The sequence below is a fragment of the Ambystoma mexicanum genome, chromosome 1p (genome assembly GCF_040938575.1).
Source record: "Ambystoma mexicanum isolate Mex_15411 chromosome 1p, UKY_AmexF1_1, whole genome shotgun sequence".
NCBI lineage: Eukaryota > Metazoa > Chordata > Amphibia > Caudata > Ambystomatidae > Ambystoma > Ambystoma mexicanum.
The window spans coordinates 255135327-255149543 of NC_090921.1; the positions used below are offsets into that span (position 1 = coordinate 255135327).

Genomic DNA, 14217 nt, shown 5'->3' on the forward strand with positions numbered 1-14217 from the left:
ACCATTGTTGGGAGGTTTTTTACCTGGAACAAAATCAATAATTATGGTGGGTGGGAGTAATAAAGAGTTGGGTGCTGTGTTACCACAGAAAGGTGGAGATCAAGAGAGAATAATCATGTTTGCATCTAGGACAGTAACTGATATCAAAACACGTTATACAGTAATTGAAAGGGAGTTGTTAGCGTGTTTTTGAGGAGCTGAACATTAAAGGCAGTATGTTTGGGCAGATGAATTTGTGATGAGGATGGATCATAACCAATAGTAGAAGTCTTGACAGTGAGAGGAAGGTCTACGGCAACCGGGAGGATTGCCAGATTTCAGACGAAGTTAATGGAATGCAATTGTGAGGTGGAATATTTGCCAGGAAAGAGAAATTGTGTGACAGATTTTTTATCTAGGATGCCATTACCGGTGAATAGAACAAATGCTCCTGGAGACATTAGGAAGAGATGAGTGGGAAGAATGCCGTAGAGAAGAAGAGTTGCTTAATTAAGTAAAACACTGGATTGGATGGAAATGGACACATTAGAGGAGAAGTATAAAAGGTACTCTATGGTTAAAAAGGAGTTGTCAATTGATAATGGGTGGATTATGACAGGGTCTAAGGTCATACCTCCTGAAATGTTGAGAGGACAGATAATTAATTTGGCCCATGAAGGTCACCCGGGAGTTACAATAACAAAAATGAAGATTAGGGAGAGCTTGGTGGCCAGTGATGGACACAAAGGTAGAGGGGATACTTAATATGTGTGCACCTTGCACACATTGCGACAAGAATTTGGTAACTAGTAAACTCTCATTGAATCCTATTCCACTGCCAAAGGGGTTCCTTGGATTGAGTTAGGCATTGGTGTGCTCAATCCTTGTTTTGGACATGGGAACAAGGTCTTGTTGGAAATGCTAGAAATATGTTCACGTTGGCCAGAAGTGCCGGTTATGGATGAAGTGACATCAAGGAAGGTCACTGTAGTCTTAGAACAAATCTTTAGGAGAGAAGGCATTCTAGAAGTGGTGCTCAGTGATGCTCATCCTCAGGTTAGGATGAAGGAGATTAAGGTGTTTTGTGACAAATCAGGATTTCGATGGACGTTTTTATCCGTCTATCACCCAGAAATGAATGGCATGGTAGAGCTTAACAGCTGTGGCCATACATTCACCATCTGCCACACAGTGTGTGAGTGGTGGGGCGGTGCACACGGGTCTTGGGCATGGGGAATGCTTGCTTCAACCAAAGACTTGCCACCTGCAACACATTCATTTTGGTTTTCTCCCCTCTCTCCCAGACATGTGAGTGTCACCTGATGCTCCCACTTGTGCCTGATGAAAGATTGGTTAAAACTCCCCTGTGGCATCAGCCAGCTTCCCAGTGCCTCCTGGGACAGAAGGGCACGAGCCAACTCAATTTTACTTATATTATCCCCATGAGAAGGGTGGAATGCTTTGACAGCTCCTCAAGGGTGAAATCTTGGGACCGTCTGCTTGCAGATTGATCAATGCAGAAGGTGCATCATCTTCTGAGCTATCTTACACATTTTAGTCAAATTCTCTTTTCGATGGGTTTATCTACTGAGGCATAAGTGAGGAAACAAGGGTTGGTACATGGACAGCGCAATTGTGAAGGGAAAGAGGAGTACAATTAAAATGTTATTAAATGTAATTTTAAAGGGTTTTGAATTGCATGACATCTACCACTTGGGAGGCTTCCTGGTGCTACAAAAGTGATGGATGAAATACTACTTTAACCATAGGTACTATCATTGCTCTGGCAGTATTCCATGCCTTCATTAGCATGAGTTATTAGGTGTCGCTTTCAACACCTATAAGCCATTACTACTGTAGTGCAGTGCATATAGGGAGGAATGGCATATGAGGAGGGACACACAGCTTGTAGGTGCTGTTGGGTGATTTGCCCACCCATTGACTGCACATCCCTATACTAAGCCCTATGGCCAGGCCATTTCCACCCAGATTCTACCTCTCCCGCCCCAAAACACCTCCTCATTGGAACTATGTGAGCTCTTTTTAACCAAGCCTTTGCAACAAACTTTGCACTCGATGTGCCTGCTACTGTTTTTTGAAAGCAGTCTTCTGAGAGTTAATGACTTAATTGGCGTTGTAAACCCACTACAATATCTCTTTATCAGGTCTGCCTACAGCCACTTGATTTATAAGCACTATGTGTGTTCTTCAGTAACGTCCGGTTAAAAACACGCATTGGCAAAGCCAACAGTTGTGGCTTGTGTATAAGTATTAGGCATTTGCCAAACACTGATATTAGATGTCCAGGTACTTGCACCATTTTGCTCCTGCTACGATCAATGGCCAGTTAATACCACTATGGATGTGCCTGGCAACTGCCTTTCTCACACCAACCCAAAAGCCCAAACTGTTTCACATTGCCAATGCTTGTTTTTAACATGTCGGTGGCATTACTGAAGGGGACCGCCACATGCAAAACACTCTCAGTCCTGCCAGCAAAAGGGCCAGTCCAATTCAACTGCTAGACCACATCTCCTCTGCACAGGAACACGAGCAAACCCAGCCATGTTTTGGCCCCATGGTTTATCATTTGGACTGGACTGCTAACACTGGTGGCCGATTTGCTTATGATAGTATGGTAGTTTACACAGAGCAATCCTGTTGGTTATGATCCATTTAAAACCTTATATCCCTCACTTTGTAGCTTTGTGAAAAGGAGTGTCATAAAGAATACAAGCCCTAATGAATACATTGCTGGAGTCACTTATTTGATGTCATCCCCAGTGTAGAGCACTCCTCTATTGCTTTTGAAAATATATCGATATAACTCCAAAACTCGATATATTGCCCAGCCCTATCCCAGTGCCTTGGGTAAAAGGTTGACCATAAAGTTGCCCCCTCCTAGTAAATTTAAAAGTGTTAAACCCAGACTTTGGTTAGACAGCCTAAATTACAGAAAGCAAAAATAAGGATTTCGTATTTCCCTCAGGGTCATCCGCTTCTCCAAGTTACGGGTTGGTGGTAGACCTCTTTCTTCGGCTGGGGCCTCCCTCTGGAACAGCTTCCCTGCCTCTCTGAAACTTGAGGAGAACCATCTCCGGTTCTGGAAGCACCTCAAGACCTTCTTCTTTGCTTCTGCTTTCTCTCCTCCTCTCCCCTGCTGAACTCTCCTGGCAGATATTGAAACAGCACTGGTCACCTGGCTACCCTCTGTTCTCGGGCCCAGGACCACTCCCACCAGTTGCATACCTGCACTGCCCCCTTGGCTACCCTTGCACTGTGAGACTGTTTCTATACCCCTAAAGCCCCCTACCAGCACTTGACACTTGATGTCTGCACTTACCCTTGCACCTGCCACCAGCACTTCTTATTTACTGTTCCTATTTATTGTCTCTCTTTATTTACTGTTTTTCCTATGTACTGCACTTCCCCTCCGCCTTCCTCCTCGCACTTTTCCTCTTTCCCACCTCCCTGCACTTGCTCGATCTCAATTTCACCTGGCCTAGTAAGATCGCTGTCGCAGTCTTCCCTCTGTTTCCCTCCCTTGCCTCATCCTGCCTTGAAACACTTGTGTATAGGCGCATCATAAATGCCATATCATAACAATCAAACAACAAGTAAAAAGTATACACACTGACGTAAACGCATACAGAGATCCAAGAACCCATTCCCTTATCTTCTCATATAGCTGAGGCATATTCATTTGCGAAAACAGTACTTTTTCAATTAATGACAAATTATATAACTCATTAATCCAATCCCTCGTTAAAGGATATCTCATAGATTTCCAACTACTAAGAACCAGATAACCAAGAAAGGCATGCTGTCAAAGGTCTTGGAATAACATTTGTAATTGCCAGTGTACAGAGAGGATGCACACTCCATAAAAGAGGCCCCAGCAGCGACTAAGTGTAACTCCTGTCCTGAAGGAGCGGAAACAAGGAACAGAGAGCAATTGATAAGAAGTGTGAAGTTGTATATGGGGAAGATAAGGCACTAGTTGTGAAGATAGAAACCTGGACTTGAACTGAACGCGCCGCATATTAGGTAGCCAATGGGTAGCCGATGCAAGATAATGCTTGTGTGACAGCATTCTTGGTCAGACTCTGGGAGTCCTAAACACAGGGAGTTCCCATAGACTATTCAAGACTGAATAAGAGCAGTGACAGCGGAAACCAGTTTAAGTTCATGGTTTTTCAGCAAGGGGACATGTGAGAGGTGTGGCCTCATATGGAGGGCCAACAAGGTAGCCCCATAAAACAGGCATTATTCCCATAATCACCAACTCCATTTTATTGCAGTAAAGTTTCAAGCAGCCCTAACCTTTGTGGAGTTTTGACCCAACAAGGTCTCCATCAAACGTGGGGCAATTGTCATTGTAGCAAAGCATAGGGTTAATGTTACTCCATGTGGTATAGCAGTTCTATGTTATGGACTGCACCACCGAACTCGTGTGCGGATTATCCAAGGGACGGTCTCCCGCATGTCTGAGGCCCACGGTTTGCAGTAAACACTACTGTTCATTGTGATGGTGGCAGATGGGTCCTCAAGGAAATGGAGGTGGTGGTACTGTGCACCACTGGCGCTTGACTTTGATGGCTGAATGGACAGGGGTTGGGGGTCAGGCTGAAATGTGTGGATACAGTAAAGGGTGACCACCCCGTAACCAATGACCACAGGGATGAGTTGTCCAGTGTATCAGGCACTGGGTTTGTTTCTGCATGGTGCAGGTCCATGCAGGAAAAATGGATAGGTGTAGATTCTTGATATGATATTATATGGCATTTATAACGCGCCTATACACAAGTGTTTCAAGGCGCGACCTGTTTGCTTCTTTTCATATTACACAAGCAACAACATGAATGCTAAGGGTTTTAGATCAAGTTTTATCTGTCTGGGTGAAGTTGGTTGCTGGTATCTGCAGCTTTGCACTGCATGGTGCATTCCCTGTGGCAGATGGGTGCCTGGAACCTGCCTCTTGCAGAACAAATGTGACCTGTGCTTGGACTCCTTCTGCCACCCGAGTCACTGTGCCGTGAAGGCTCAACCTGATGTCCTCCATAGGGAGTGGCCCACTCACCTGCACTGCTCTGAGGGTCTCTGCTGTAGCTTGTCTTGAACTGCAGCGATCCACCCAACACCTCTTTCCCGTCTGCCCACCTCGTGGGTATATGCTATGCCTCCTGGCCCGCCCACCTGTCTCTGAACCATTTTTCATCAAACCCAGAGAAGTCTGAGAGAAGTTGGTTGCTGCTGTCTGCAGAAGTGTACCACATTGTGCAATCCCTGTGTTGGCTGGGCACCTTAAACCTGCCTCTTGCAGAGCAGTTGTGACCTGTGTTTAGACTCTCACTGCCACCTAAACCGCTGTACCGTGAAGACTCGACCTGATGCTCCTCCTCTGGCCCACCCACTGGCCTCTGGTCCACATTTCTTCAGGGCGGAGATTGGTGTCCTGTGTGCCCTTATGCATCCTCGGGGCCCTGACCTCCCACACCAATTCTGCCCAGCTCCTGTCTATCCACAGTACTTGCATCGGCACACCCTCCGCCCTGGAGGTTCGCACTTACTCCTCCCGCAGCCCGGTCCATGTAGCACTCAACATTCCTAGCACTTTATCTGTGGCTCACCATTCAGCTCGGACTCCCTAACACTTACCCCCTCTTCCTTCTTAGATGCTGCACTTGCACGTTCTGAATACTCACAAGACATAGTGGGTTCATCCATTCTTCCCCTTTCCCCCCCCTCTGCTCCCTCCCTGCCTTGTGGGCTCTCTGAAACAGTATTTTCTTGTTGTATAAACCCTGAACAAGCAAACAAACAAACAATACATAAATAAATAGATAAATAAATAAATAAATAAATAAATAAATAAATAAATAAAATGCCCGGCGTGGCAAAGTTGTTTGTTGCTGTCTGCCTGCAGCGTTCCGCAGTTTGACACTATACCTAGACTTCTTGTTGGTGCTGTGCACTAGCCACTACCATGTCCCTCTCTTCTTCATGCTGCCACCTCTTCCGCCGCTACTCCTTTGCTCAGCGGTTTCCATTTGCCCTAATTTCGCCCCTCCCAGTGCTGCTAGCCTCTTCAATCCCTGGCTGTACTCTTGCTAACATCTTGCTTGCTCATTTCTCTGTCTGCTTTCTAGTATTCTCTTCATCCTGTCAGCGTTGATGTCATTCCCTATCCCTCCTTTTTACTCCCGCAGTCCCCTGCGTCTCACTTTACTAACCGGAATCTCCCTAATCTTACCTACCCCCTGCTCGGATAACAAGGCTCATTCCGTTCTAGACACGTTTTCAGAGTTCCTCTGCATTACCGAAACCTGGATAATCCCTTGCAATAAATTCTGTCACAGCTGCTATTCTTTCTACTCCTTCCTCTTTCTTGCAAAACCACCACCCCTCTGTCTATCATCTTTTGCTACTGCCGGCCCCTGTCTTATCTACTCTTCCTGTCACCTCCTCTTCTGAGCACCTTTATATATCCTTTCAGAAACCCTTCCCTCTGGCTTTCCTTCTGTCTACCCCCCTCCCGGCCCCATAAGCTCCTTTTCCAACGGCCTCGATGCCCTTCCCTTCTTTCCGCCCTCCTCCCTTCTCCCACTGCTTTAATCCTCATAGGCGATTTTAATCTTCACCTCTCTTCTTCACATTCGCCTGTCCCTTTACTCCCTATTTTTGACTCCTATTACCTCTCCTCTATACACCCCCCCTTCGCATACCCTTGGCTCTCATCTTCACCTTATTTTCTCCTCTCCTCTGTTTCTACCTTTCCTGTGCAATCTTCTGACAATCATCGTCTCTTTTTCTTGGTCATTACCCCCCCTTGTCCTCTCTCAGTTCCCTAATTGGACCCCCGCCTCACACATACTATAATCACAATCTGCGCTCTATTAATACCCCCTCGTTTCCCTTCCTGTAGCTCCCTTCTCCTTTCTCATGCAACCTTTGAATCTCTCTTCAGTAACGACACTGCTTCCTCTCTCTCCTCCTCCCTTTCTTCCACCCTCAACATGCTTTATCCTGCCTCCCCGTTCTCTCCTACCAGTGCACCCTCACAGCCATGGCTCACACCGCAGCTCAGCTCAATGCGACAAACTTGTTGCCGCCCGGAGCGAAGCTGGCACAAGTCACACTCCGATTCTGACTCTTCTTTGCTGTCCTCTTTTCATTCCTCATTTGATGTTGCTCTTCTTTCCGCCAAGCGATCATATTATTCGGACCTCCTTAACTCCTACTCCTCCCACCATCATTGTCTTTTCCAACCACTGACTCCTATACCCTATCCTCCATCTCCTGACCAAACTCCTACCTTAACCATTTCGGCTTCTGATTTCTCCTCCTACTTTACCTCTAAACTTGTCCTTCTTCGCCTACTCCCCACTCTCATTCTTCCTCTCAATCCACTTGTAAATCCTCTTTTCTCCCACTCTCTAATTCAGACACTGCGCTTCTGCTGTCCAGAGCGATTCCGACTTCCTCTCCCTCTGATCCTATTCCTTCCTCTCTCATTTCTAAAGTCTATCTCTCTTTACTGTCTTACCTTACCTCTCTCTTTCTATCATTCTGTTTGTGACTCTCTCCTTTCTGCTCGCTATGTGAAACACTCCTCTCTTCTGATTCTTCTTGATTTGTCAATCGCCTTCGACACCATCGACCAATCTCTACATCGGTCTTCGGTCTTCTCTTTCTTCTCATGGTATTTCAGGGTCTGTCCTACGTTTGTTTTGTTTGTGACACCCAGCTGTTCCTGTCCTTTTCTGCTTTCACCTCCTATATCCACGCTACCTTCACTTTGTGTCTTTTGGCCCTTAAATCCTGGATGTTCGACCACTATCTCTTTCTTAACTTCTCTAAGGCCGAAGTTATCTTTCCGGCTTCAACCATTCCCGCTTTCTCTTCGCTCAATCTCCTACCACCTTTCCTGCTCTGTCCTCAAAGGCCATCTATTCTTTTTTTCATTTTAGCTCTTGATGTCATTATTCTTTTGATTTGTACCGTGTTGTTATAATATGTCCAGTGCTTTGGCATGAAGCGCTTTATAAATTACAAATAAAAAACAAATTCAAAGCACCACTGTAAACATTGTATAATCTGGATCCAGATGCCAAGGATAAGTCAGGAGTGTTGCTGGTCGAACTAGTTCAGGGTTAACTAAATCACCTGAACTTCAGGTGGGTCGCAACTTTTCTGTACATCCGTCCAGAAATGTTTGAGAATTTACTCAAGGGGCCTTGAATGAGTATGCTGCAAGTGAAGGCAATCTGCTGACATTACACACGGGGCCCCATAATACGTCCCACTGCCCTACTGGGCCTTGGCAGGCTCACGCATGTTAGAGCGGCATGTTCACCATTTTCCTATTTGAACCGCTCTTGCACCAGAAGTAGAAAACACGCGTCTTGTAGTACTATGGGGTGGGCTGGAAGCTATTGGGAGCATGCAAGGCATTGCGATAGGTTGGCCATGGCCATGGTCTGTTTGAGCCCCAAAGTAATAATATTCTGATCAGTGACTGTGACAAATCAACTTCCGGGGCACCAGTTATCCAGGGATGAATATTCGTTTCTAAACCATCAATCAGCCCCACACCTCTAGTACACCAGAAGGGATCCAAACAGATTGAAACACAAGTCAATTATAAACCTCCTTTTTGGTAATGGGGACAGAACGGCAGGCTTATCTCCGCAAGGCCGTGGATCATTTTTTAGTTGTAATACAGTGAAAATACAATTATTATCCAATGATAAAAGGTACTGTCCAGTCAAGGTTGAATAAAACTATCTACTTTATTATTATCACAACAGACAGTTCTAGCACACTACAAAATACAACCCACCTGTAACGGAACACAGAGGACAGACAGTTACACGAAGGAAAGGGAGGCACTCTGTATACTGACAGGAGGGTAGTCAGTAAAGCAATCAGTCTTAACTGTTCAAGGTTATTTGGTTTCAGCACCAACGCACCAAGATTTTGTAAATGTCACTAGGGCCTTCGGGGAAGGACTAGGGGAATAGAACCAGAACGTACCTGGTGCTTGAGATGATCTTGATGCTCGACAGTGTTGAGTCGGTTTCAGGACACTGAGCAACTCCTGTGACAGAGTTCAAGACAGGAGACAGCTGCGGGTATCAGGCGACAGGCAGTTCGGCAAGTGAGGCTGGCCAGACGGCTGCATGCTGGCCCACACTGCAACTCGGGGTCAAGAATCGTTGTCTCTTTGCTGGATGGCGGATCTGGAATGCTGTCAAGGCGTCTCGGATGGCTATAGTGACTGCAGCGTGACAACAGTCAGTGGTGCACCCGGTCGAGGTTCGAGGGCTCGACTGTCTCGAAAATGTCCTTAAAAGATGGACGCTGATTGATGCTTGTTTTGGCACTCCCTTAGCTTCTTCACAGGGCTTGTGTCGTCCCTTAAGGCAGACGGCCCAACGCTGAAGGCTGTGTTTGCAGGCAACAGCCTTGTCCTTTGTTCAGAGACTTTCTGGCACTGCCTACCTAGGAAGCTTGCCGGCAGAACCTAGCAGGGCACGCTGTGTGCTGGCTGGGTACCGATTCTGGGGCTGCGGGATGGGTCCTCTGAGTCCGGTATCTCCGTCTGTTCCCTGGGAGATGTTTAGGGGAGGGATCTTGCTTCCCTCTTGGAAATCCTGGCCTTCCTTCAATGGCAGAAGCTATAAGGCAGACAGTACCTTCAAGCCAGGGTCCACATGAATAATTCTTTTTACTCCTTTCAAAGTCGTTGGATGATCTGCTAAGGGAGGTGTTCAGCCCTCTTTTAAAGCCAAATGTGCCCCAGTGATTGGTGCAGGCTAAGCCTAACTTAATGAACCAATCCTGGGTCACCTCCAACAATCTTCTGTTATGCGTGAGGTCATAACCAGAGTGCTTTGCAACAGGAAAGGTAATGGGTGACAACATGTACTACTAAGCCCCACCCATCCTCCTGTCTGTTGTGGATCAAAGTGTCTCTCTGTTTAATTGAGCTCTCTGTGGCTCCTGATCAAAGCGCAAGTTTCCCTTGAAGTTTGTGACAAGAACAGACTTTCTGTCTCCATCAATTCAAATACTTCTTCCCTTTGAAAGGGGGTTCCCTGCAGCGTTTGCCTACTCTAAACAGTTGTCCCAGCCATGCCATTTACTGCCTTTCATACAGAGGGGTGGGAGCTAGCTTCAAGTTGACACATTGCATATCAAAGAGATTTTGGGGTTTCCTATCCCCTTTTGTTATCAGGCCTATCGTAGGCCTGTTTCAATTAACTCTCATCAGTACGTGCTGCCACGAAACAGAACTTTGACAATAGAACAGGGTGGATCCATGGAGCCTTTGTTATTTTAATTAGGCTGCCCATGGCCGGAGGAAGGTGTTGCTTTACCCCTTCAGAGATGCTTTGATGTAACTGTGGCTGTCACCTTCCAGCTAAATGTGACAGGGAGGTCTGTGCCTGTAGACTGTGTCCCCCCAGAGTACACATGACTATGTGTTTGTTGTGCAGTGAGCAGAGGAAAATGTGTGCGGACTAGCCCCACACATTTTCTGAGGTTGATTTCCCATCATTAATTTAATTACAAAACTTTAAAAAAAGCCCAGGTGAGCAAACACTCCCCGTGCGGATGGTAAAATTCCTCACAGTGACTAATGTATAAATGCGGGTCATTTTTGTGGAGTTCGCCCATGCTTTCCCAGGATTAGGCATACTGGTACAAATAGATAACATCTAAGAAGAAAAGAGGTTCACCAGTGTCCACCCATGTTAAATGCTACGTCGATCTCCCAGGCTGCCACCCCAAAGAGGGCTTCTAGGTGGCATGCACCTGACAACATGGCTTCTAGCTGTGACAACATGAACATGGCAACACTAACTACCCCCTGGGGTGACCCACATTCACTGTAGTGTTCCAGCATAAGTATAGACAGACCCTTGGGGGTCAGGGCCTCCGCAATTCATCTGCAAAACGAACTAACCCCTGATGGTTTTCCATGTTAGAGATTACTTTTGGTAGAACTCAGAGATGGCCAGAGTTGCAATGCTGTATCTAGCAGTTTGATGTGATATGATGGGCTCTGTGCTGATTTGCTACGTCCGTGAAGATGTGGTTATGAGTGCTACATATGGCAGTGGACCGAGTCGGGTAATATTGGGACACTTCATTAAAAGGTAAAGGTATATACACGCACAGGACTCTCTATCCCCAGGGAAACAGATTACTGTCAAGAGTTTTACAAATGCTTACATTACATACACAGTGGTCGAAGTATAAATAAAAAAAATAGTGGTGGAACTATGTCCCCAGCTGTCCTGCCCCCGTTGCTCCCCAGACCACCACACAGACCCCATACTTATCCTCAACGCCCCCCGAACCCTAAATCAAACCCCACACTTGGGTCCTAACTTTCCTCCACTCCACCCCACCATGGGTGGACTGGGAACCAGAAGAAGCCCTGGAAATGATTTTCAAAGTGGCCCCAAATTACACATATTAAGCAAGCCCAACCCTTTTCCTATGAGAGAATGTAAAAATAAAATCCAAAAGAGGCCCAGGGTTCAGAGGCCCACCGGGAAATCTCCAGAGTACCCTGTAGGCCAGTCCAGCCCTGCACCCCACAACTCTGTGTTTTACAGCAGTTCTATCCAGACTAAAGAAAACAGTGAAATAAAATGCATTAAAATGACCACCATTAGTTCGCCGTTGTCCCCTCAACATGCATAGTTGAGCACCCCCCCACCCCCGTTTCCAATCACCCACCATTCACTTCTCTTAAGGGGAATCCCCGGGACTGTCGCCGCACTCCGCCTCCACCCCCCCTTCACTGCACAGGCCCCTGTGTCTGTAACCATTCATGGACAATTTCAGAAGACAAAGGAAGTTCTCAGCCGATTAGGCCAATGGTCGTTTAGTCCCAAGCAATCTATGCACATAAAACAACCAAACCCATGCCCTGTGGCTTAGCACAGCGAGGCGTGACACTGGATTGCTACCTGCAGGTTCCTGGTTCGAATCTCAGATGGGGAGATCCGTGTGACTTAAAGTAAGGAAACGATAGGGGGTTCACTGAAAAGTAAGGGAAGTAGATGGTGTGACCTTGTTGTTCCAGCCCACTTTGTCCTCTGTACATACATCTTCGTTGAACAATTACATGTTAAGCGCTACAGCACAATACTGAAATAGTAGGAATAAGGACACATGGTTGCAGGCAATGACTGGTTAAACTTGGGTAACTTTTTAACTGTGCCATTACAATCCATCTATGGTCAGTAGATCATGGACTAGTCATTGATGGATGGAAAGTACAATAAGAAAATAATAGCAGTTCCACCAATTTATAAAAAATACATGAAAGAAATAGGTCCCTTTTGTGCATTATGTACACATAATGAAGGATTTCCGAACATACATGTACGAACATGTATTAGATGCCTTAAATATGCCTTAACATAAGCCCATGTGATGTTATGCAACCCCAAATTGGACCAAATAATGAGTTGCCTTCAAGTGCATGTGTGTTTAGACAACAAGGACTATGCAATTAATTCAGTAAAGTTTACCCCAAAGGGGACCTATCTTTATAATGATGATAATGATAATGATGTGTCATTTATATAGAGCCTTTATCCAAAGCGCTTTATCAGTGCTGTATAAGCTACTACGCGAACCATGGTGCAGTGATCTCCAGTTCCTTCACTAGGGCTTCCTTCTATCCTGATCATGCTGCCCTAACCCAGGAGACTCCTTATTTTCCTGTAATCTCCCCCTTCCTCCGTCGAAATAACATGTTTGCCCTGGTGAAGCATAGAGGGGTGCTGAAACAACAGGGGCACTGTACGGTTTGGTCTCAGCACTATGGTTGCTTATGGATATAACTAGGAGGACAGACCTCTCTACACCGTCTCTGGGTTTGGTGTCCTGCACGTAACCCACACTTTCAAGCAGCTCTCACTGGCTTATTGCTATTCCCCTACCCCAGGAGCCTGAGTAGTTGCGGCGATTTATATAACACTCTCGATTAACCCCTGCACTATCCCTTTCTTTTCAGATGCGGTTTGTGTATCAACATATTCCCGGTTACATCAAAGTGGAGATCGTTAAGTTAAGGTAAAAACATATTTTCTGCTACTTGTTCCTTCTGAATGGTCTTAATGAACATGACTGCAGACTCCTATGAACACATGTCCCTTCGTGCTCTTTCAGGGAGGCCTCTGGTACATGCTAGGATCATGGGTAATATGTGTTTCTACTTGTCTCGTTGCAGTAACGGCAGCATCAACGTGGAGCACAAGGTCATTGTGAAGGCACCGCTTTCTAGCAATCCTGACAAGGTCTTGGAGGAGATCAATACCATGCTTATCAACTCAAACTGCACATCAAATTCTACAGGTAAATGGTGCTCCCACAACAATGTTATCTGAGAAGCTCAGGACGTGCAGGGACTACTGTAGGAATGTCACATTACAAGTCAGAGATTTCCCCTCAATTTCTTGGGGAGGAAAAGGCTATGGGAATAATATGCTGACTTGTATCCTAGGTGACAATTCAAGCAAGGAAACTGTACCCCACATGAGGGCTGAAAGGCTGACACACTACCAGAAGGTCAGGGATGAAATGGTGGGCTTATAATCCAGGACAGGAGGAATTATAACCTCATCACTTCCGATTTGTGGATGAAGTTTTATTAATGGGAGGACCATCGTGATGAGATTAACCTTGTAAGCAAGGGCTATACACTGTGCACTAAAGTTTAGACCCCAATCACCCAGAACACCCACTTTTAAGTTGTATCTCTTGTAGTTGGGGATTTCCCATGTTTTGAGCCATTCAAAACTAGCTTGTCTGGGATTGTGCTTCAATGATGATAAGTATTTCCTGCATTCAACCATTGAGAGCTAGCCTGTTTACTAGGTGACAATTCAAGCAAGGAAACTATACCCCACATGAAGGCTGAAGGATGAAATGGTGGGTTTATAATCCAGGACATGTGTGGATAGGTACAAATCCACCCCCGTTCAGGGGTCAAATAGTGGACCATAGATCATGGCCCAAAAAGGGTGGTGCTGGGACACTGCATGCCAAAGATCAATATGTTGGCCTGGACCCCAGTAAGCGGTATACGTTCCAACATCCTGGCTCTAAAAGTGGCACTGTGTGCCGGAACAAGGCTCAAAAGTTTCTACTATGCCCAACTTTAGGGTTTGAGTGATGGGGCTTTAGGGCAGATTTCGGAGGGTGCCTTTC

The 14217-nt window shown here is 46.1% G+C and overlaps 1 protein-coding gene across 1 annotated transcript in view; it reads left to right on the forward strand.

The window, feature by feature from the left end:
* The window catches only part of LOC138568761 (mucin-2-like), a 78189-nt gene that overhangs the window by 36755 nt on the left and 27217 nt on the right, over positions 1-14217 (forward strand). The window contains exons 5-6 of the mRNA XM_069646544.1: positions 13022-13080; positions 13238-13362. Coding sequence (XP_069502645.1) covers positions 13022-13080; positions 13238-13362 — 184 coding nt within the window. The remainder of the gene's footprint in view (positions 1-13021; positions 13081-13237; positions 13363-14217) is intronic.